Source organism: Pagrus pagrus (genome assembly GCF_965226575.1).
Source record: "Pagrus pagrus genome assembly, chromosome: 7".
In the NCBI taxonomy this organism is placed as follows: domain Eukaryota; kingdom Metazoa; phylum Chordata; class Actinopteri; order Spariformes; family Sparidae; genus Pagrus; species Pagrus pagrus.
The window spans coordinates 9,957,313-9,981,993 of NC_140191.1; the positions used below are offsets into that span (position 1 = coordinate 9,957,313).

The 24,681-nt window shown below is 41.9% G+C and overlaps 1 protein-coding gene across 1 annotated transcript in view; it reads right to left on the bottom strand.

Moving 5' to 3' along the window:
• The window catches only part of grik3 (glutamate ionotropic receptor kainate type subunit 3), a 107,715-nt gene extending 83,251 nt beyond the window's left edge, over window positions 1-24,464 (bottom strand). The window contains exon 1 of the mRNA XM_084356682.1: window positions 23,524-24,464. Coding sequence (XP_084212808.1) covers window positions 23,524-23,638 — 115 coding nt within the window. The 5' untranslated portion in view covers window positions 23,639-24,464. The remainder of the gene's footprint in view (window positions 1-23,523) is intronic.
• Between the last annotated feature and the right edge of the window lie 217 nt (window positions 24,465-24,681).

Genomic DNA, 24,681 nt, shown 5'->3' on the forward strand with positions numbered 1-24,681 from the left:
GAGGAATTGGTCGATTGTCTGTTCTTGACGCAATAAATGTGAACACATTATTACTGCGTATCCCGACTTATATCCTGACGAAATATTTAAAATCTCATATAGACATGTCTTCGGTAGCATTTTATCTGTTCACAAATGAACGCACAGACATCTAGAGCAGGCTCTTTTTCTGCAGCAGCGAGAATTTGGCAGCCAGTGTCTGACCTCCAGGCACGCTAACAGGCTAACGATACGCTAATGTGTCCCATTACGCCCGATTTGCCAGGAGGGGATTCTTTTTGTTGAGCATCATGCTGCTGGTGGATTTCAGATGGGCACTGTATAATGATGCGCGCCTTTCTTCCTGGCTCATAAAAGATACAAGGAGTAGTCCTGCTGAGAGTCATTAGGAGGGCCATTTACACTGCGCTTTTCTTATTCACACACTTTTTTTCCGTGGTCTTTGAAGAGAGCCACAAGGCTACGCAGACATCCTGAAAATGAAACGAGAGCCGCCGCTTGGGCTGAAAGAACTTCTTGTGAAAGAACTCCTAAACAGCTGTTCAGCTCGTGCCATTATGACCAAAACTAGCGTTTGAGGTTAATGCTTTTAAAGTAACCAAAATAATTAAATAAATAAAGTAATGACAAACAAAAAAATCGAATCGTGCACCACGGATGGGGAGGAGAAAAATTGTGGTTTGGCTTGCATTTGCAGAGCATGAAACACAAATTAGCATGGTGTGATGCAAGCGTGTGGGGGAAATCGCATACCATTTTCTGCCTCCTCTCCATGGCCTTACTATTACCATTCCATCGACAAATTGAATCCAAGGCTAATTTGAATTGCACCACTGTATAACCTCTTATTTATTCATTGCTTTTCCTCTCCCCTACATACTATTAAATCTAATCATTCTTTTTTCAGTACAGCAGCAGCCCGCAAACTGTGAACACCAGAGTGATTCCATGCTTCCCAGCGCGTGCTTCCCAGTGAAAAGAAAAAAGTCACATGAAAATCCGCCACCCGGTTATTACCTCATCGTTTTCACCTTGGATCCTATTTTGAAATCATTTTCCTTCATGCTGATCAGTTTTGACCAAAATCGTGACAATTACTTTGCTTTAGAGGCACTTGTTTCTTGACCTTGTGTGTGCCTGTGGCTCTGAAATACAAACAGCGATAAAATCCTCCATCACAGTGTACACTGTATGATATTATTTTATCCCATTAAAGGGGCACTACGTAGTTTTGGAGAAGAAATATCCATACTCAGAATTGTAATATTCACAAGATTAATGAGGTGTTAATACAAACTCAGGTTTTTTATGCATAACTGAATAAATAAGCTTTTCCTTTATGCAGTTTATACAGTCATGAAAACAAAAGAGTTTGTTTATTTTGTTTGTTTAGGCATAAAATATTTTTCTCTTCTGAAATTTCTCTTCCCCAAAACTACGTAGTGCACCTTTCACTATAACAACAGTGATATCATTTATTTCTTTTGGGAGAATCGATTGAAAAATTGCCCATAGATAAGTTAAGCAGGCAGAAATGTATGTCATCGTTTGATCCAGAAAATGTAATACCTGAAATCAAAGTACCTAATCACAAAGATCCAACATTGTCATAAAGCAGTCCTACTCACTCATTCATTTGCCCCAAGAATATTAAAGGGATAGCTACCATGGTATCAACAGTATGGGAAACTATCATACATAAGAGGAATTTATATTATCTTAAGGTTTATGTCGTTACATCTGCAGTTTTGATTTGCATTGAAAAACAAAGTATTATAATGTTCTTTTACAAGTATGACTATTATTTAGGCTGACAAAGATGAGAATCAACTTGTGCTAATCGGTAGCATCAATCTGTGTATTCAAAAACCTACGTAATGGATGCTTTTTGCGAATAAACTGGAAAATAGCACCAAGGTGAAAATTGGACTTGCCTGTGCTTTAACAAACCAGGTAGCAAAAAGATGCTGGTGATTAAAAATTAATGCCTTATTTGAAGATTCCTTTTGATTCTGTTGAGCCAGAGTGTTTTCTGAGCGGCCCTGTGCAGTCCCTCACCGACGGGTAATTACTCCATTACAGTGATACATCTAAAAATCTGTCCACTGTTTACTCTGTGCTTGCCCTCTCGCATTAGGGCTGTCTGCTATGCTTGACAAGAAAATTATGAAAGAGGCCGGGCAAGGCAGCACTGAGGTGTGCGTGTTTGCGTGAGAGAGAGAGAGTGTGTGTGTGTGGTGATTGTATCAAATGGGGCTGTGATATTTGCCACTACAGAACCAATCAGGTTCTTATAATGGATGACTTGTCTCATATTCATCCTTGCCTGCCGTGAGAATATAGCTGGGAAAAAACACAAATGTCTTATCTGAGTGTGTGGGTGTGTGTGTGCGTGTGTGTGTGTGTGTGTGTGTGTGTGTTTGTGAAAAAGAAGGAGGGAGAGAGAGAGATGGCTAATGGACATGCTGATACTGTGTGTAAAGTGTGTAGTTTTTTGCACAAGTTTCACTTCACATCAACACACTCTATGATCAATGCTGATCATGAACTTGCTAAGAAAATTTACAGACACCCTTTTTCAATTAAACACTGTCAAAGAGCATGACAACCATGAGGTGATATGAGGGGGAATGTAATGCATACCCCTTTGTTAATTAAGGAGAAACTAGAGTGAGGAGCGGTATCACTTTCCCGCTTTGAGCAAACTTTGCACTGATTACATTTCGGAGATACATTGACATCAGTCTGGCAGAAATTTAATTGAAGGTCATTTCTCAAAATTGTGTCTTCGACGGAGACATGCGGGTTGAAACAGCGGGTGTAATTACACTTTAATAATAAATATGTTCAACTGATAATGTTTACACTCTGCTGGATATGCGCAGAATGACAAAGCACCAGGAGGGTTCGAGCCGAAGGAGGCTGCAGGGGGTGGAAAGTAGGACTTGCATTGAGTTAATAACCAGTAGCCGCGGCGCTGACTTTCCGCTCCTGAACCAAATTCAGTGCAGAAAAAAAATGGCTTCCATATTTTCCTGACCTGAAGTGAGCACACATATTAAATGTGCGGTATATCACACCTCTGGACACGTTAATCACCATGATCACATGCCAACAGCAACCCCTATTGATTGCCTCATTCCACGCAGCTCCAGAGAGTTCATGAAATTAAAATGTTTTCTGGGAAACTATACAGTAGGTAGGGAATTACCGTACAGTATGTGCATCATCATTGACCTTTCGCATTGGAAGGGGCAAGGCCCTGATGCACACTATCGCCACCAGGCAGTGCTTTGCTGTTCAGCATTCATGTGGCTTAACGCCTGGAGACAAGGTCAGCCAAGTGGTTTTGCAACCAGAAGGTCAGCGATGTAGCCTGAAGGAGCTCTTATCTCAGTCACTCAAAAAAACACAATACAGTTGCCCTCGAGCAAAACAGTTAACTAAGACATGCCTACAAGAGATACTTTGTGATAAAAACTTTTTTTTATAGCTTTGTGAACATTGTTTAAAAACATACAAACATCCAAAGTCTTTGGAACATCTCATTAAAGGTAGTCTGAGGAGTTTTTGACCACCAGTGTGATATAATGTACTAGTGCACAACTTCAGGGGGAAATAATTCAAATGTATTCATGTCATAAAACACTATCTACATACACTGATTTTTAAACATTAATTTAGCATTTTTTATTAGTAGTATTATCGTATTTGATTTTATTACATTTTAATTTATTTAACATATTTTATTATAAATACATTTGATGTGTAGTTGCATCATTTTATTTGATCGTTCATTTTAATTTCTTCTATGTCTCATTCTTTATCTTATATATAATATTCAACTATCCATTATTCTTGTCTTGGCGCACATTAGTCTCTCAATCCATTTTTGTTTTTTAATATCTCACTTTGTCGCTTGTAAAGCACTTTGAATTACATTTTGATGTTTAAAAATGTGCTATATGAATTAAGTCTGATTGATAAGTCTTGATAAAACACGAAGGATAAGAAGCATATAAAACAATAATTTCAAAAAATGATTGATGAGTTTTAGGTTAATATAGCAAACGTAGTCGGACTGGCTACATCATGATGTTCACTATATATCTCTATTTTAAAATCTCAAAACCACTTCATAAATTATAAGACTGAGGGACAAAATCAAATATCACTATAATATTTGACCACATACCGTATATAAATATATGCAATATGTAAGGATGACTCTTTACTTACTTTCAAAATATATTAATACAATGACATTTTTAATAAATAATCATGTGGATATCATGAATAAGTGAGCAGAGGCCAGTATTAGAACAGTCTTGTAAGTTCAGAAAATTACATCACTTCACTGTAATGCAGCCTTTAAAACCAGGTAAAAGAAAAAAACCCATCATAATATAATGATATCCAAAATCTAAGACAATATTGCCAAGCTCTAAAACACAGATATGATTTTTAGGAAATATACCTCTCAGGCGGGAACATAGATCAGTTGCTAACTAGGCCTGCATAATAAACCACCCAATGAGATCTCAAAAAACAGCACTGCAAATGTTATGTGAGCAAGGAAATGCATTGAAACCAAGCAACATCTTCCCAGCTACTGTAAATCAAGTGTGCATAAGGAACTGTCTCTGTTTTGAACCTTGCATCACCTCTATCATTACTTGGCCTTTGATTTTCAGCCACATCTCGATTCTCCAGTTAAGTTATCGGGGCATGCAGCACTGACAGGCTCTCTGTCACAATGCTGACTTTTCTGAGAGAGAATACAACGTTGCATGTCTTCCCAGGCATAAGCATGCTCACAGACACCGAGCCTACAGCTTGTCAACAATATGACATGCCTTTCTTTGAACTGAGGTTAGTGTATCTGTCTCCGGCAGTGACACATTACCAGGAAGGTGTGCAGCTTTGCAAGGTTTAACATATTATTCAGTCCCTGAAGGAGAAATACACTGAGGGTGGACATGGGACTGAGGAGACGTGCTCCATCAATAGGTGAAAAGCCTTTCATTCATTTTCTTGCCAGTACTGTGTCTTCCAAGGTACATACAGTGATGTTTCAAGAATTATAAATTCAGGGATTATGAATAATTTGGGTGATTATGATTTTATTTATTCATTTATTTATTTATTTTTTGGCAAAAACGTCAAATATCTAACAAGTTACAACCCCCCTCACCGAGCCTATCAGTTCCTGTGTGTATTGAATACCAATTTTTCTGGAATTGTATTTGAGCCGTAAAAGAAACCAGAATATGTTGAAAGCACAATCCCCTTATCATATGTTTACCAAATGCCGACTAATACCCAGCAGCAATCAGGCACCATTTCCAGTGGAAGCAGAGTTAGTGTTTTGGCATCTGCTCAACTCGGAGCTGTAACGAGGTCTGAAGCAGTCGAGCATATGTTAATTCAAACACAATACTCCTTGTCACAGCATCTTGTTGTTCCTTAGTCATCGATGTGAGTGACTGCTTACATTCCAGTTTTCTATAAAATACATCCACACAGGAGGGATGATATAACAGCAACGCCCACAGTGAGCTGATTTGTTGAGACGAGTGCGACATGCTGTGCCTACTGCAGTTTACATGAAAACATAAAACTTCCAACATGTTAAGTGAAGCAACACCTTTTCGGGCTTTGTTATATTGGAATTTAAAAAATCGATTAATTTCAATGCAGCAGTGGGTTTTAAGTAACTCGACACGGTGCTTTCACGCAGCGATACATTTTGTTGAACTCTGACATGTGTAATTGCACCGCTGACCAACTGCAAATCATCATGACAGTCGTGACCCTTAACGGCCCACTGCGTCGGATTTAGTGGCATCTAGCGGTGAGTCACAGGATTGCAGGAAATTCAATACCTCCCCTGGTGGCCATGAAAAAAAAACATGCAAAACGCTAAAGGTCCTCTCTAGAAGCAGTATTTTGTTTGTCCATTCTGGGCTACTGTAAAAACATGGCAGTGCAACATGGCATTTTTCATGGATCTTTAAGGCAAATCTGGATACAGCTTCAGAGGCAGAGCCACGTAAAATCCTATGAATGTTGCTTATTGGCGCATGAAGCCAAAAAAGTTTGACTTTCATGGTGTAAAATGAACCGCATCTAGTGCATACTGTCCGTATTGTGCAGCCCAGAGAGCGTGCACATTTGAGACGGCCACCAACTGAATGACTAACACCCGGTTTAGCCCTGCGCTAACGTGAATGGGAATAAAACAATTTAATGGTGCAGCTTTTCTGCACTTTTAAAATGTTATCGAGGGTAGTGATGCTCTGAAAATGTATCAAGTGTTTTATGGGCACTTTTTTTCACAATGTAAACTTATGGGGAAAGCGACTTGGTGTAATTACAATATTTGGCCACTATGTCAAATTGGCTTCAGAGCCCGACACTGTTCTTTGGGGCCTTTGATAGATATAAAAGTATCATTTTAAGGAAACAAAAACACAACAACTCTAATTCTTAGGTGAATTTACACTAGTGATCGGCCAATAGAATCCCTGAAGTCATTTGCACAGGATTAGACAGAACTGAAGAGTCCAAAATGGAGCAGGCAATCACACCAGATATGACGCGCCACTGAATTGGAAAAAAACTTGCTTTGCAAAATGAGAAGCAACACCAATAGACCTTTACTCTTTAACTCCATTTCTACTGCCTGACATGCAAGTAGTCACTATGTCAACAAGCTACAACACCACCTACTTCACAATGATGAGCTGCCGTACTCTACAATGAATCAAAAAGTGAAAAAGATGAAGCGTGTTTGTTAATTAATGGCCACTTCTACGGGATACTGGCCGTGTTTGGTGTGATAAGGCTCTATGAACACTGTTGCTCCGTCCCGGTTCATGATTAAGTGCAAAAGGCATTGCTTGTCTTACCTGGATTTGCAGCAAGTTCCCCATGTATTTCCTTCTCTCCCTTTGGTCAACATTTCACTTAAGTAAAAAGTTTACCTTCAATTTGCCTGACCGTTCAAACAGACTGTGCAGAGGCTTAGATTGATCAGTAGCTCTCGACACACTCGAGCTCAACTTTCACCTCTTAACCTCACATCATTCGAAACACCTTGACATGTAATTCTAGCAATGGCCTGTCAATAAACCAGAACGGAGCCCGCTATGAGCAAGACTGAGTTTGTGCAGCAAGAGTACAAATGTTTCAGCTGTCGAAAGATTTTCATCAGCATCATCACGAGCCTTGAGATCACAAAGATGTGAACTCGTGCTTCCCCTGCCAATGAAACAGCACATGCAATCTTCAGATGCATCACATAGAGGTTGGTATGACAAGGGCAACAAAATCAAACAAAAAGCTGTGCATTTGATCCCCATGAATCGCTGTTATGACCTAAATAATTTGACCGATGTAAGAAGAAAATGTTCCACAGCCAGTTCGTGCAAAAATGCAATACTATCACTACTTTATCTCCATTATCTTTCCGTTGCACGCTCCGACACAAACACCCAAGGAGAGCCGGTGTAAACCAACATGTCATTTTTACCCTGGATACAGCAGCATTTAGGGACCCTTGACAAAGCCAATATTTTCTCCGAGGCTTCCCTTTTGACGCACCGCGAACACTTCGACTCATTTCCTGACTGAACAAATGTGTAATGTTACGACAAGCCCCTCATCTGCTCCAGCCCTCGTCGTCTTATGTAAATGCCTGGGCTGAATATGATGGTGGATTTACTTTTCAATACAACTCTCCTCCGGCACAGTAAAGTCTATCACCCTGTACAAGGCTGACACTGAGTCCTATTTCATTCGAGAGCTGTGACACTATAATCTCTATCAAACACACACAATGGAAAAAGTCATGTTTTGTGCTCCAAGTCTAGTAAACATGTGGCAGGTGAAATCACTGAAACTGTAATGGGTGAAAAAAGTAAATGTGCCCAATTAGAGCGCACAAGAAGATTACACAAAAGCAGAGAAGCAAGAAAAAGCCAGTGCAAAAGTAAGCCATCGAAGACCATGTTTTTACTTCTGAATAAGAATAAAAGAAGGAAAATGCACCAACAAACACGAGTGAGTGATTTTCTCCTAAGCTTGACAACAGGAAAAAACCTATTTGGTGAGTATAAAGTCTGGACATAAATAAGCCTGTGGCTGCAGTCACCACTTAGATAAAAGCTGGTATGCAGTTAATAGCAAATGCACACATCACAAACAGCGGTCGAGTTTTTCTATAAAACACGGAGCTCGTCTTTTACATTTTAAAGTTTTACTCCGTAGGTGCTGTGTGTGCCTTGAGTGTCTTCGAGGAGCCAAATCGGCAGAGGGATGTCATTTCATGTGTCTTGGTTGAGTGAAAAGCAGCTGCTGAGCTGAGTGACTGGAGGTCATCTCAACTATCTGGAGAGTGGAAGTGACACGGCAGACAGGCTGGACCTTCAACTAAAGGCAAAAATAATAAACAGGTACCTTGTGGTTGCGTACTTGGTCTCTTTATGTACTTCCTGTCCACAGACGACTGTGTGGTCAGAAACTACTCTAACTCCATAGCACCAAAAGAACAGCTACGTGCGACCTGATTTCCGTCACCCTTCGGTTGAAGTACCTAGCACACTGATCCGATGACAAAAGGTGGCGTCCTTACACCGCAGACCACTGACCGGTCAGTCAGAACAACCAGAGACGTCTCTCCGTTTGTGCTCTGATGTAGGATTTCACAAACTCTACTTCTGTCTTTTCTAAAGCAACGCTCGCTTGTATATGTTGTAAATGGGCAGTAATGTATCAGGTCATGTCAGCTAATAAATGCAGCAACTTCTTAAGAGTTAAGTATCTCCTATTCTTTCCCACCTGCTAGAATAGTGAAAGAGGTTACCTCTAAAGCCGGCAAATAAGTGCTTAGGTACAGTTACCACGGGTTACATAGGGGTTCATAGGTGACTATATTGAAAGCACTTTTGTGGAAATGCAGCTTTATTCAGGGTCAGCAAATGGTGGACCTGGTGGTAGATTGTTGGAGGAAGCAGTAAAGGAGCTTTACAGCCCTAAGAATCAACGGGACACTGGTGGAAAGAATGAGAACCATTGACCATACATACTGACACCATGAATGGAAAGGTTAATACCTTTACCACCTCAGACAGCTAAAGGAAGTTTCTCTAGGGGTCCTAAAGACCTTTTACTCTGGTCTGCTGTGGAAAGCATCCAAACAGGGGGCATTACCAACCAGTACAGCAACTGCCCTGCTCAGGACCATAGAGCCCTACAGAGAGTGGTTAGTTCGGCCGAGCATACCTTCCAATCTCCACTCCTCACTCTGCAAGACTCACACTAGTACCCCAGCAAAAGACAATTTCCAAAGCCCAACACAGAGAGATTGAGGAAAATCTTCTTCCCTCAGGCTGAGTCAGGATGGTGAACTCTGTCCTCTGACCTCTGTATATCTTTAACCTTGTCCAGCTCAAAATCCTCTGAATCCTTTGCATACCTGCATGTTTGCACTCAAACATGTACAACATGTTTTTGCTCAGTTTGTCTTAAAACTGTGACATATTTTAAATTTGTCATGTCTACACATATTTATAATTCTTTGTCTTGATGTATTTTTTGAATCCTTGAATCCATCCAAACATTTCGGGTCATAACTCACAGTTGTCATAATACTCATTTCAAACTGATGTCAGCCAGTGTATTACAGCTTGATCGCCACGGCATGGGCACAAATCTCAACTTAAAGAAATTCAAGAGTCCCCAGAGGCTGATGCCAGGACATAAAAATAATTAATACAGTTTATGATTTGATGAGTTGCACACCCTGGGCAGTTCACCCACATAAGCTATACGAATCAATAACCTGGGCCAGAACCTGCAGAGTTCTCCGTTCTGACTGCTTTAACTTTCAATCATGTCTACCAACTCAATGATTATAAATGCCACGATGGCAATTCTTTTCCAATTGCCTTACTAAAAAAGACATTACACCGGGCCCATTTGCAGCTGCTGGTGCTGGCAGACAGAGAGAGGGAGAAAGAGGAAGCACTCCTCGACATGAATGTTGTCCGCATTTCTGCAGCCGCCAATTCCGTCCGATCTTTCATCCATACCATTCAATACGCATTTTTATTACACAGCATCCTGTAGACCAGCATTGATCTTTTTCCATTCTTGTACATTGCGACTGAAGAATCTTTTTAGGCCTTGTGTGTGAGAGACCAGTTGAGCTTTACAATGAATACCATGCATTGAATGTCTCAAAGAGCTTTACCGTGTTGTCACCTGTTGGTAATGTGAATCTCCCAGATGGATGAAACTCCCCTTTGACATCTCCCTTCAATGTGTGTACATTCTGAAAAGCAACAGGAGAAGTCGAGCATCGCGTGGCATGTAGATGAGGTGGCACCGGATACTAAAGGGGGGACAATTATGAAGCACCATGCAATCAAGGGGGTCCCTGACAGGCTGAGCTGGGTCTGATGAGCCAGTGTGTCACTCCAGAGCTCCAGGGCTCCACAGCTAATCAACCACCAAGGAGGGGCTTGAGGGGCACGATCACTCAAACCCTCCATCACCAGGCTGGGAGGAAGGCAATCACCAACCCATTTCCATGTGCTGTTATTTCCACCCCGAGCCCCCATGTTCGACTCTCAAATCAAGGTGCACAGATGACCGGGGAAGCACTGGATGGAGGCAAAGGTGGCGGGTGGGTGCAATCAAAATGAAGTGTGAGAAAAAGAAAAGAAAAGAATGAAAAAAGTTTTGGGGTCCTGCAAGCGGTTTATCAAAGCCTTTTAATATCTTTAAGAAATCATAAATAGATTGGAAACATGAGAGGGAACAAATTGAATGAGGCTCAATTGCTTTCCAACCAGCAGCTCATAAGATCCCAGTGATTGGGCTTGCAAATTGAAATGTAAGTCTTGTGAAACAGCGCACTGAGGAGACAGAAGGGGTACGGGTCAAGAAAGGTGAGACAAGGGACTGCTCATTTTACCCTGGCGAGGGATTAACACAATGAGCATATGTTAGCCGAGTCACATCTTCTGTCTGGTAAGAAAAGAGGAAGAACAAGTGAATGAAACCCAAACAAAAGCTTATCTTTTAGCCTCTTAAAAGAACACGACTTCAAATAAATGGTTATTTCTTTTGTCAAGGACGGGACGACGGGTAATAAAGAAGGAGACAAGAAAAGGGGAAGAGGGGGTTCCTTTTTCCATCACCATGATACGTATAATGTGAAACACAAATGAATTAATAAACAGACAAAAGTCTGACAGCCTGGCAGCTTGATAGTGCTCAGACTTCACAGATGCACCACAGCACGTAATTGGAGGTAATACCTCCTCCTGTCCCCTGTTTTAAGTTTGACAGTGGCTGGAGAGGCTCCCTACACTAATGGGCTCCACTCAGAAAAAAGCAACACACACACACACACTCTCAGGCTCATCCTGTCATCCCGTAGTGTCCTCCAATGCATAGGCAGAATATTGACAAAGAAACGTCTCTGATCTGTCTGGGCTTGAGCCTCGGCCATCATTACAGACTGGATACCCATTTTACAAACCCTGCTGATTGTCCATTGGTCTCCTCAAGGCCCTGATAGAGGAACAAATTATAATATTCCTCCCCTTTTAAAGTCATCCCTCCTTCTGGTCCAGTTAAATCTCTGATTTTCCTCCATGCTGGGTACAAGGGACATATGCATATCAACAAAAGGAGACTGTTGAATTCTTATAATAGAATATTCTCTATGGAGACATTTCCATGTCTTTGTGTTGGAGTCCGTATCAAACTGGCCCTCAACTTTAATCTGATAGAAAGGAATTATCTTAGTCATTGATTAACATGTTGATTCTTTGGGACAGCAACTGATGATGGTAACATTTTATAACAACCATCATTAATAAATGGAGGATTTATACTTTTATCATCTATAAACATTATTTGGATGGTCATCATAAAGTTGCAACTAGGGGTGTGAATCTTTGGCAATCTCATAATTCAATTCGATTCCGATTCTTGCGTGTCCAATTCAATTCAGAAACGCTTTTCAATTTAAAACGATTCTCTAGTCGAAATCGATTATCTATTGAATGAAAAGAAAATGAGGCACTATTTTCCAGCTCTGTCAGTCTCACTGGTGTCCTAATCTGCTGAAATACAATATGACACACAACTGGAAACTAAGATAAATGATCTGTAGCCTTTTCATTTTAAAAAAGTTGTGAATTAATTAATTGAAAGCCTGCACGCCTTTTATGTGGATGACAAAATAAGGGGGCGTGCTCTGCTGTTATTAACATTACAAGTCCAGCAGTGAGAGCAGCCTCTCTTCTGCACTGTAAGATCAGGGGGGGTCCATCGTTGTATTTGTCCGGGTGCTGTGCTAGCCTGGCAGTTCAGTCCCGACTTTTTTGTTCCGTCAACATCACGCTATGAACATTGACAATGATCGATTTTTGACATTAATTAATTGATTCTGAATCACAAGAGACAAGAATCTAGATTCAGTCGATATTTTTAACCGCCCCAGTTGCAACTGATGTTTATGAACCTTTACAGTTGTTTAATCATTGATTTATAAAGCCTTTCATTGTGAAATAACTTAACATGTTAATTTACTATAAATTCAACATTCATTAATTAATGATGTAACCCTAATGATTATGTTCATCATACAGTGGCATTATTCCCTTTATAATTCATTTTGTCCATAAAACGTCATTGCCTATTACAATTTCTTACATTTTCTGATATCGCCAAATGTCCAAGAACCCAAAAAATATTGATTTACTACCAACTAAGATGAAGACAATCAGCTTATTCTCACAATTGAGAAGTTGCAACTGGGGTACTCGGGTGTTTTTGCTTGAAAAATAAAATAAAATGAAAGACCAATTAAAAGTCAACTGACTAGTCAACTGATCAACCAATTGTTTCAGTGCTAGATTTTTTTTTTCCTGATCAATTTGTTATTTCATAAAAAAAAGCTTAAATAAATGCCAAATGCCAGCTGTAAGACATATAGTGACCCATTTCCACCCTCTAAATTGCTGCATTAAGAGATTGCTTTTTTCTTTGTTCTGTGTATTGCAGCTCGTGGTCTCCATACAGTGGGAATGGTCCTTCCCACATTTGAAGTAATTACCCTTCTGGCAGACAGGCGATCCATATGTGAACAGTGCAGAGGGAGGCTGAGCAGGACATTAACTGAGCATTAATTCTGTGATGCCAGCGTGGTGCCAATTATTTTAAATGTGGCCAATGTTTCGATGGTTATAAATTTCTCCCAAGCACCAATCAAGCTAACAAAAGCCTCCTTGATGTAAAATGGAAAATGCGCTCAAAAAGGCAAGTTTGGTGTTTAAACGAAACGGAAAGAGGAGAACGTTTGTCTGAACTGTAAATTGGGGAGGATTTAAAATTTGCATCTTACACGCGTGGTATAAATGTAAGTCAGAGGTATAATGGCCTCATGATGGCTATAGATGTTCTCATTAACCACCATTAGGAAACCTTGCTCTCACTTGCATACAGTTGGTGACATTTGTAATTGGCCTTTTCAAGGCTTTTCGAATATTGTCGTGTGCCATTTTCTTAGCAGATTTCTAAGTCGAGACATGTATTTACGGTGATGAGCCTTTTTTTCTTTTCCTTGTTTTGACTCACAAAAGAATATGTTTTACATTGTTGTTCAACCTACAATTATATTCAACCTTTATTACAAGAGAAGAGGCTCAGGTTTGAGGCTACCCACACACTCCAGTGTTAACTGATACATTTATTAAATATTCTGCATATTGCAAATGTGCTTTTAAAGATGCCTGATCTGATGTTAATGTTTCATGGGATTTGTGAGTAAAATGGCAGGCAAGGAGGACATGCATTGTTTGCTTTACCAATGAAAAAAATCAGCCTAATACACTGCAGATGTCTCATTAAATTTGCATACGATCATTGCAGCGTTACTTCAGTTGATCCCTTTCATCAAACCAGATAATACTTGCTGATTGCAGATTATTTTGGCGCAGGCAAATTTCATGGTATTATTTTCACTCTTGGTGAAAAGCAATTAGGAGCATAGCTCGTAGTTCGGCTGGTGTTATTCGGCTCTCACGGATTTAATTCTCTTTCTCTCCACGATATGGTAAAATATAAAATCACATTGCTGTTAATTTGACAGATGTTACAATTGCGACATTTGTGCATGACATTTTTCATTTTCATTGAAAAACACTATTAAAATCATGATGATGTGACATTTGTCGGGGTTTGTGGTAAACAAATGTTTGCTCTTACATCTGGAGAAGATGGAGATTTATAGACGTCTCTGCAGTACCACAGTACTTCATTATAATACTGTTTTGTCACACATTTTCCAAAACATTGCAGCTTCTGTGATTTGAATATTGCACTTGGACATCTTGCTAGTTTGATAATATTTTAATCAATTGCACAGCACTACTCCGGATGTGTTGTATCCCTGTGCACTTTGATTGACTAACACTGAGGAGGACAAGGAAAAAGGGCTGATTTTCTTTCCTTGCATCTGGAAAACTAGTTCTTCTCTACATGCTCTTATACGTGCATTAAAATCATAACTCCTGACTGCTCTAAATTCACAAATTATGAGAAAATGATAATGTTTTTGAGGGGTTTCAGGCGAAGGTGGGTGCAGCGACGAAAAAAATAACACACAACAGCAACACACGAGACAAGCAAGACTGATGAGCAAAAGGAGGTAAAAACACTTGAGGCTGGCAGAGAAGAAACAGAAGCACTTGAGACTGGAAAACATGATTTAGGAACAAAACAATCAGAAGCCTAATTTTTCATTAACTCTCTGTGATAGAGAATTGATTTAACCAAAAAAAAAAAAAGAAAAAGAAAAACCTGCTGCTTAGATGACTAATCACATGCTATTATCTGCACCAATCATACTCTACTAGGTGAGCTTTGGTTACTATGACAGCAATCATCTGAGAGGGTGAACACCTGCAGGACAGTTAGCTAACACCATCTCAGGCTTTACATTTGAAGCCCTAATTCACACAAGCAACACTAATAGCTTTACTTAAAAAAATGCGCTGCTGGCCTTAAACCGCCCACAGTCTCCCCTCCTCCTCCTCCTCTTCGTCGCCCTGTCAATGATAATCTCCGTCTCGTTCCATATATCTGAACCTGGTCGCATGCAGACAAGCTGTCTTCAGATGAGTCACCGGGGAGCGTTTTGCGGTTAACCGCGCTGCTCTCCGGGGGCAACCTGGACAGTAGATCGGCAGCCGGTAAAACATTCGCTGAGACAGGAGAGACCATCCCATATTGTCTTCCCTGCACGCAGCTCGAGTGCTGAGTGGAATCTTCTGGGTATTGGCTGTGTTAACTAAATTGACATTGGCTTTCAACCTCCCGGCTATCCATCAGCAGAGGGATGAGCACACGGGCTGGAGAGGTAACCCCAGAGTCTTATACACTTACTGCGGTCGCATTTGTTACTGCTGGGGTTGAAAAAGGAGAAGGGGCAGAATACGAGGCAGCGTGTGGGGGGGAAAAAAGATCTCTGTTCCCCCCCAACCCTCCCTGATATTTTTTGGTGATAGCCATTCATTTGTAGTGGTTTTGGCCTGAAGAGGTTTGTCTTATCTGTTCCCTCGCTTTGTCTCTGGGGGGAAAATAGAGGGTGAGTCTTCTCTAGCCTACTCTCTCACAGTTGATTAGTAACTCCTGCTCTACCCCTACGCTCCAGGGATTCTATGCCAGCTCCCCTTATACATCCCCTTGTCATGCACATACTCACACTTCCTCTCTTCTCTCTCTCTCTCGCCTAAACACACACTCATGCGCACACATCTCCCTACAGTCATGGAACAGCAATTTGAGGGAATCACACATCCAAGACCTGACATTTATAACAATGAGGGCTTGATTAAAAGGGCAGAATGAAACGGTGTCACCCTCCATTCATTGTCCTTAGCCCAAGTTAAATAGGATTTAAACCTGTGCATTGCGGCTGATACCCCCACTGTCAATTCCTGATTGCTCTGAAGCGGTGAGAAGAAAAGGTCTTGTTATTGCGATGCATGTGCGTGGCAGTACGTAACTGGGGTGTCAGAGGTGACCAAGTTTACACAGAGCGTCTGGGAATAGATAAGGACGACGCTAACGCAGAGCAGGAAAGCAAAGCTAATACTGCTCCGGTGAATGCCACGGTGTTTGAAAGGCACGAGAATAAAGCTTAGTTTTATCTGGCTTGGGGCAACACACAAAAGGCGGCAGCATTGCAACGTGGCGGGTTTTAAAATTGGGATCAAAAGGTTCAAGCTAATTAACAAGCTAAATAAGAGTCCCCTAGCTTCATCTATGTAGCCACCCTCGCTCTTTCTCCCTCACTCCGTCTCTTTTGCCGCAGCACTTGCTGCCTGCGCCTACTGTGTGTGTGTGTGTGTGTGTGTGTGTGTGTGTGTGTGTGTGTGTGTGTGTGTGTGTGTGTGTGTGTGTGTGTGTGTGTGTGTGTGTGTGTGTGTGTGTGTGTGTGTGTGTGTGTGTGTGTGTGTGTGTGGTTTGCCAACATACAGTGTGTCTGGGAAAAGTCAAGACAAATTACACCCCGTGCAGAAATGTACAAAAAATAATCACCAAATTACCTCCAACAAGATCATTTTAATTAACTATGTTATATTGCTAGCATGACCCTGAGAGAGAAAATGCCCCGTGATCAAGCTTTTTTCTTCTCCAACTGTTTTGATGTTATTCGACTTTTCCAGCGGAGCCCCGAGGAGGGCTGAGATGGGAGAGTCAAATGGAAAGGACAAGGGCACATAATAAAGACAAATGGCTAGAGCATGAAATTTGATTCATTGCCTTGGTACAGAAACATTCACAGGGAAATAGCCAGCATTGACATGCCATGAATTTCAAAACACTGTCAAATCCAAAAAGCACACGTCCTGCTATAATGACACTGAGTCTCTCAGGGGCCCGCAGGGCAACTCGGGCAGATTGTGGAGCAAATCAATCAGGCTGTTGTTTCTGATGGACGGCTCCACATTGAGTTGTATGAAGATATTTACAAAACACAATGGAAGATTTCTATTCTAGAATGTTTAAAAGTGACCTATATAACATATTTCGTTTGTGGAGTTTTGTACTTGAATTATCGTAAATGTTAACAATGTTTGAACCCAGAGAAGAGTGAGGATTTTGGCAAATGTGGAAAAAAACCTAAATGCCTAATCACCCCTTCCTTTAACATTTCAGCAGCAAATGGTGGTTGTTTAACAATGACAACAGAAACACAATCGCACGATGCCACGCTACCTCACGACGTCATCGAACTACATCTTGTGTTTTCATTGTTTTTGATTGAGGGACTCCTAGTGGCAGAAGTTACATACTGTGCATTTAAAGGGCTGCTTCACCCGTCAGAAGAACTTTACTATCTGTTGTTTAGTTTTGGTTTCTTCCATTTCCTTCCCTTAATTTAAGCATAGATTTTTTTCTGTACTCATTTTATGTCGGTATTGTTTTGTCCTTTATTTTAACTATGAATTTTATGTTTACACCTGTGTCCGTTTGTTGGTTGGTTTGTTGGTTAGCTGGTTGGTTAGTTTGTCAGCAGGATTACACTGAAAGGATTTCAATGAAACTTGGATGGAGGATGGGTCTCAGTCCAGAATAGGCCCCATAAACTTTTGGAGCAGATCCGGATAAAGGGACGGATCCAGGAATGTTTCCTCATTTTCTCTAACATTGTGAGACAGAGCGTTTTTTCGACACTGGTAATTTCTCAGGGAATAATACATGGATCTTGATGACAACAATCTGGTGTGTTTAGGTGGCTAGAATCTCTGAGTGAGTATAAACTGATGCGCATCCTTAGATCAGGCTATCTTAAATTGTGGTTAAGCAGTTTTTGGTGGTTTAAGATTTAGTGTGATACGGGGCCATCAGTTCCTATTAGATTAGGCTTGATTGAATTAAAGGGGACTGTTAGGGTTAGGCGTTGGCAGAGGTATACACTCTACTGCCATACTGAAGCACAGTTGAGTTAATGTTTTTAGAACGTGCTTTATAGATAAATATAGTACTGCCTGTGAGATATCTGCCTAATTTCAATAGCACTGTGTCTTTTCAGAGTAAATGTCTTGGTTACTGTGGATAATCACCATAAACTATTTTCATTGGAGCTTCTTTAAACCAAAAAAATGTCCTTGTCATGTGGATTATCTAGAGTAAAACTAAAATTTGTTTAAAAAATCATTTCTGAAGTGTTCAAAGTTACACTACCTCTGTTGTCATAGAGTAGAAATCTCAAGGTCGACATCTCCAAACCAAAACACATGAAACCAAAACTATCTGCATGGCTTTCTGGGTAAATAAAAGTATATTTTTTTGTAATTTGGGTAAAATTACCTTTTAAGCTCCTGGCCTATCTCCACATGGTTACAAATGACACCCAAATAATTATTCTATGCAAAATAACATCCACCATCTTCATAACAGCAAAGTGAACTCCTCATTCTTGATAGAAAAAGATGAAGTTCATCGCCATAAGGAACCACCTTATTTATTTCAATAGGCATCAGAAGCATATGCTCGCAGCAGACCTTTCACTGCAGAGCACCCACTTTGTAGTACGATATGAAAACACCATCTGGTGTATTAGCAGCGGCTAGGCTAAGCTAGCTGGGGCTAGATGGGACCCTGCTGTGTCACAGGATTATCTTACTGGTTGGTAGATCCGCTCTATTAGCCCCTAGTGGCTTGGATTATTGGATGATCATTATTATGTGCGACTGAACAAGGAGCTAAGTACCTGCACTTCCTTGACTTGTTAGTGTTAGTGATCAGACACTTCAGGAGCACGTTGCAGAGCCTTGCACATTTATTTCACCTTATCTGAGACGTAAACACAAGGTTTATTTAATACACTTTGCTTGGACTCCCACAGCGTGTTTAATGCGTGTTGACTAGCTCTACTGACTAAACTTAAAAAACAGGCTCCGCGCCTTCAGAAAAACACAGTCCACTGCACGCCATGAGCACATATTTGTTTGTGGAAGTAGAATGTTGTTTTCTAATACGTCTAAGCAGGATCACAGGCGACTACAGGAGACAGCACGTTCAGAGACGGGCCCCTCTGCTCAACAAAACGAACATCTGCCGTTTCTCATCAGCGAGATTGAAGCTAATGACGAGCCGCGAGTGTGCTGACAGAGAGAATGGAATTGGATTGTGTACAAGAGGCCCAGTGAGACCAGACATATGTTTTGGAAAACGTTGTGGATGGAGTATGGCTTTATATAGTGCGCGTCCGCGCGTGTGGAGGCTAAGGTACTGCTGCCTGAGATGTGGGAGAGGCAGAAAATAGACCTCCGCTGTTTCCTTTGCAGTGCATTTATCCATCCATGTTTATACAAGTGGATGCAGGGGGTGGGGTGTTAGCGCAGGTAAAACAAGTGCTGTATTCCTCCCTCCTTCAATCTCTGCTGTCGCTAACAGATAATGGAATTACACATCAAAGAAGCCTCTCCCTGTATCCAATTCTTCAGTGACCTCTACCAGCCTTTGTTCATATTCACCACCACAACTCCCCGGACCCAAAACCTCCACCAGCAGGCTTCTCCCTGCTCCCTCTCTCTGTCTGGGGAGAGATTAAATTTAGATGAAAATGAAATATTCATTTGCACTCGGCAACTGATGGCCATCTTAATTTGATACAACTTTTGATGCAACGTCTCTCCTCATTGTTCCTTTTCATCGCCAAACGCTTCTTTAAATGTCCTCCCCCTCCCTCTCTCTCGTCGCCAGCCAATCCGTCCTCCTGTGGGCAATTCTCAATACAAGCGGCCCTTTGGGTTTGACTTTGTTAAAAGTAGAATTGCAAAGTACCATTACAGCTTTTCCCGGTCTCTTGAAATATGTCTGAGTCATTTCAGATGAGACATTTGCACAAACTCCGGCGAGGAGGATCTCGGGGAGAATGCACTCTCTTATGCTCGCTAGAAGAGTTAATCACATGAAAACTTCTCTGTCTCTCTGCTGCTGCTGCTGCCGCTGCTGCTGCTGCTGCTGGTGTGGGGATAAAGACAAGCCTCTGAAGTGGCTCTGTGTGTTTGCGGACTTCAACCGAAGTGGTGACCACAAACCCTGATTTATCCCACTGAAGCTCACGAGTGGTCGCACCGCACACGGCTTCGAGTGGTGCACATTTGTCAGCTTACATTTAAATGTTCGGCCTGTTTCACGCACGATAATTAAGTCTGCAGTCATGGCTGCCCAAAGCGTTTTAGGGAGAGCGAAAATGAAAAATGCATGTGACCAGGTGTTGTAAGGGGGCAGAGCGAGGAGCCAAGGAAATGAAATCAACATGAAATCATGAGGGAGATTGATTAACTGGCACTGATTAAGTGCTTTAAGTATTAGGTAGATAAAGTAATTGATTATTCAATAAATCCCTGTCAGGCAGTGAATAACCTCAGCCAGAGAGAGAGAGGGGAGACAACAAATGATGAATTAGTTTCATCAATCTACAGATGAATAGAGAAAACGTATAATCTGTCACTACTGTACGCTTTAACAAAAAGATATAGGACACAAACGGATGAATACATTTGTGTGACGGGAAATTGATGACTTCTGCGGGACAGAAAGGCATGCTCAAAAACTCATATTCAATTGCTTCAACCTGCTTCTGATTTCCATGTTGGCAAACACGCAAATTATTGATAGACTCATGCTGCCTCCTGAGAGACGAATCACATCCACATCCTCCAGCACTTTCATCTTTATTATAACAACACTGCATTATCAACCGAAATGGCAACTAGATGAGACGAGAGGTTGCGAAACATGTCAGGCGGAGTGAAAAAGAAAAAAAAAAATGACGAAAGGCAGGCGGAGGGAGACTAAAGAGAAGCACAGCGGGTAAGAGGACAAATACAGGAGGAGTCGTCTTTTATCCCCTCCAACAAATAGAAGCTGGAGAATGAGACGGAGCGACCATCTGGCCTCAACTTAGAGCGATGCGCTGTAGAAGCACTAAAATCAATGGCAACAACTCTACCTTGGATGCCCACCATTACCCAGATGGTGTACTTGGAGAACTGCACAGGCCACCTAACCAAGAGCAGACACAGCACAGACAGAGAGCGCCGTGCTCAAACACCACCGCCCACCTCGATGATTCTCACTGGTTTGTTTGTGTTGGTAACCAGTGCTGAGGAGCGACGTCGGCCATCGTGCGCCGACTATGAGAGAGCCCTCTGTTGGTTTTTCGAGCAGGGTGGTTGTGACACAGAGCACACCCACTTGCACACCAAGTACCAAATTACAAAAAAAAAAAAAAAAAGGGGGGGGGGGAGGAGGGAAGGGGCAAAAAAATGTCCACTACACAGCCACTCAAAAAAGCGCTCATCCCTAAACGAATCAACAGACTGTGAATACTAACGTCCCCTCGCTGGGGATACTACAACATGTCTGCATTAATACACACACACATTGCATATTTTATGCACAGCCTCAAGCTTGTACACGATTTAAACAAAAATAGAAAAAAAAGGTCATTCGGCAAATGCAATTTTAGAGAATGTTGCGAGAAATGTCTCCATTTCCACACAGAAACGAACAAAATAAAACGGTAACGCACGTGTGCATAAACGCTCGGCATCAAAAGATCATGTGAAGACGTGAGCCTTTTTGAATTTCTTTATTCTTTTTTTTTTTTTTTTGCGTTGAGGCAAATTCAGCAACCTTCCCTTTGCATGTCCCTCCACTCAGCTTCCTCAAATACAATCTCAGGAACACACACACACACACAGAAAAAAAATAAACAAGCCACTCCTTCACCGCGAGCAATGATAAGATTCTATAAAAAGCAATATTGCGGCTGTGGCACATTTCAAGGTAAAATTGTCTCAGCACTTTGACATTTTTTTTAAAAAACAAAGCCTGTCAAGTCTATTTCAGGTCTTCATCTGAGCTGCTGCCACTGTTAGAAAAAAAAAAAAATTGTCCCTTTGACCAAATGATTTCAGTTCAGATCAGTAGACGGGGGGAGCTTTGAGGATCTTGTGCAGCTTCTAAGATATCACCAAAAAAAAAGTCCACACACAGCAATGTCAGAGGAGTCAGGGCTCCTCGGGGTGCAGCAGTCAGTCACAGGGACATCCTGGGCCTGCTGGACAGCTGCATGACATACTCAAGTATTGCAATTTTTTTTCTTTTTTGTTCGCCTTTCTGCTGAGTCTCTCTCTCCCAGTTTACATTAGAATATACAGAAATCTTGACAGCATCCACTCAAGGTGAGAGAGCTCTATAATTAATCCTGTTAAAGTCTAATAACTTTCATTTGAAGGGATGTAGCTTCTCGCTGCCCACCCACTGAGCCTGACAGAAATTATGTATTACAAAATTCAGACTTGCAGATGTGTCAGCTGGTCTGAGGGGGGGGGGGGGAGAAAAGGGCCATTTAGCTCTCTGTTCGAGCACTCTGCAGTTGTGTTACATTATTCCACTTTCGCCCATTATTTATACCTCGAAGACAAAAAAGCCCCCCATGCCATTAAAAGATGCTCTCGCTCCCTGCCTGCCTTGTACTCCCGGCTGTTGTGGTGGTATGTTAATGTGGCCCAGTGCCATTTTGAGTAATTGTCCTGCATGGCACTCCGCCAAATGTCAAAAACGATTTGCCTCGTGACAAAAACCGTATTGATCTTCATTCTGCTCCTGTCTCTTGGCGGCGCAAAATGCTTCATCGCGTCGCCAGCCCCTCCGAATGACAATTCTCACATTGTCCCTCGGTGTGAGATTGGGAAAAGAGACAAGAGCAGCACAAAAACACACTGCTTCTTGTGTTTTTTTGTGTCTCGCACCACACAAATGTGAAAGATCAGGGGGGAGGGCAACTCCGGACATGATGAGTGTTTATGTCTCCTGCGTGTGTGTGTGTGTGTGTGTGTGCATAATCAGAAGATAAAACTTATCTCCACACACACACACACACACAGTTTGAAACTTTTTTTCTGATGGTGCTTTTTTCTTCATTTAATACTGTAACTTCTAATTTAACAGACTGTCCTTAAAAGCACCAAACTTACTTCCAGAAGGCATGGCAATGAGCCTGAATTTAAACTGGTGACTCAACACGCTGGCTGCAGAAAAATGGAACAGACAAAGCAGCGAGTGCACAGAGGTCACACTAACCCACAGTGTTTCACTGCGCGGTCCCTGAGTGGAGAAGGCATCCTCAATTTTGCAGGCAATACGTCTGCGATAACGCACCGCTCTCTCTTGTTGCACACTGCTTGACCCCCTCGTTTAAGTAAAAAAAACTGCGAATTCACACACGAGACGAGAATGAAAAGGGCTGCTCGTTTAGTCCCCCACCAAAAAACAAAAAAAACAACCCACTACTGGCTGCCGCTGTGAGCGCACGGATGGTGACCCGCACTGGGAAAACGAGCTGATAAGGGGAGCAACTTTCAAGGTTATAACGCAAACGTGTGCGTGTGTGTGCGTGCCGTTTGTGTAACTTACCTATTCGAATTACATGAGGCATCCCGTAAGAGTAGTGAATCCAAAAGAGACACGCAATCAGCCATGTCCAGTATTCCCAAATCGCACTCCGGGGAGACAGCCAAGTATTTCGCATGGTTGTAAAGTCGCGGGATCCACTTTTTTAAAATTCCAAAGACGACTCAGAATTGCTCATCAAAACTGAATTCGACGGAGCATATATGGATTTTGGTGCCTGCGACAAATTTGCGCTCATTGTACTTGGTGCAACATTCTCTCGGCTCTCTCTTTCTTTTTTCTCTCTCTCTGTTCCTCACAAGTCTGAGAGCGGCTCGATCAGGATGAAGCCCCTCAGTCCCTCACAGGCGGATCGGTGATACACCTGCGATCGCAGGCTGCTACAATTAGCCTGCAGGAGTCTCTGTATCCCCCTCCTACCGCCGATGCTATCTGTCTACTGGCAAGTACCACGGCAACAGCCGAGCCTGACTCCCGCGCCGCTGTGGAGGAGGAGAACTGCGCCTGCGGAACTTTGGGTCGCCTCGAACGATCCTGTCGCCCGAAAGACAAACAGAGAAACGCGTCACAAGACGAGTGTGCTGAGGAATTTGAACGCACTTCGGACGTTCAGAGAAAGTCTCACTGCAGCTCGAGCACTCCAGTCCCTCGCTCCGCTCATGAGAACTGTTCACATCACACACAGAGACTTTGTGAAGGTGGACAAGCCGCTCCGCGACGCTCCTCTCCAGTTGCGCGCGGCGATGGCGCGATGCTGGCTGTTGAAGAAGGTCCAAAATCTGCTCCAAAAGGGGCTCTTTGTTACACAGTGGTGTTTAAAAAAAAATATCTTCTAGTTGCTTGCTGGACGGAAAGGTAGTGCAGAAAGCCGTGCATCTGCGTGCGTCTGACGGACCCTCCTTCCACGGTGCCACTAGAGGCACGCGTCGTTACGCATACTTGTCAACTATGTCCAAGAAGTATTTTATGGAGGTGAGAGGGATCCGAATAATGACCCGGTTATCTACTTTCCCCGGTCATTGTACACACGTGCAGTATGTTAACCGCTATTTTCCAACACATTTTATATGAAGAGATTTTGTGTTTTTTTGTGTGAATGACATGAGATTGTAGATTTCTTCCTTATTTACTGCACTCAGATTGGAAATTGCAATTTTTTTT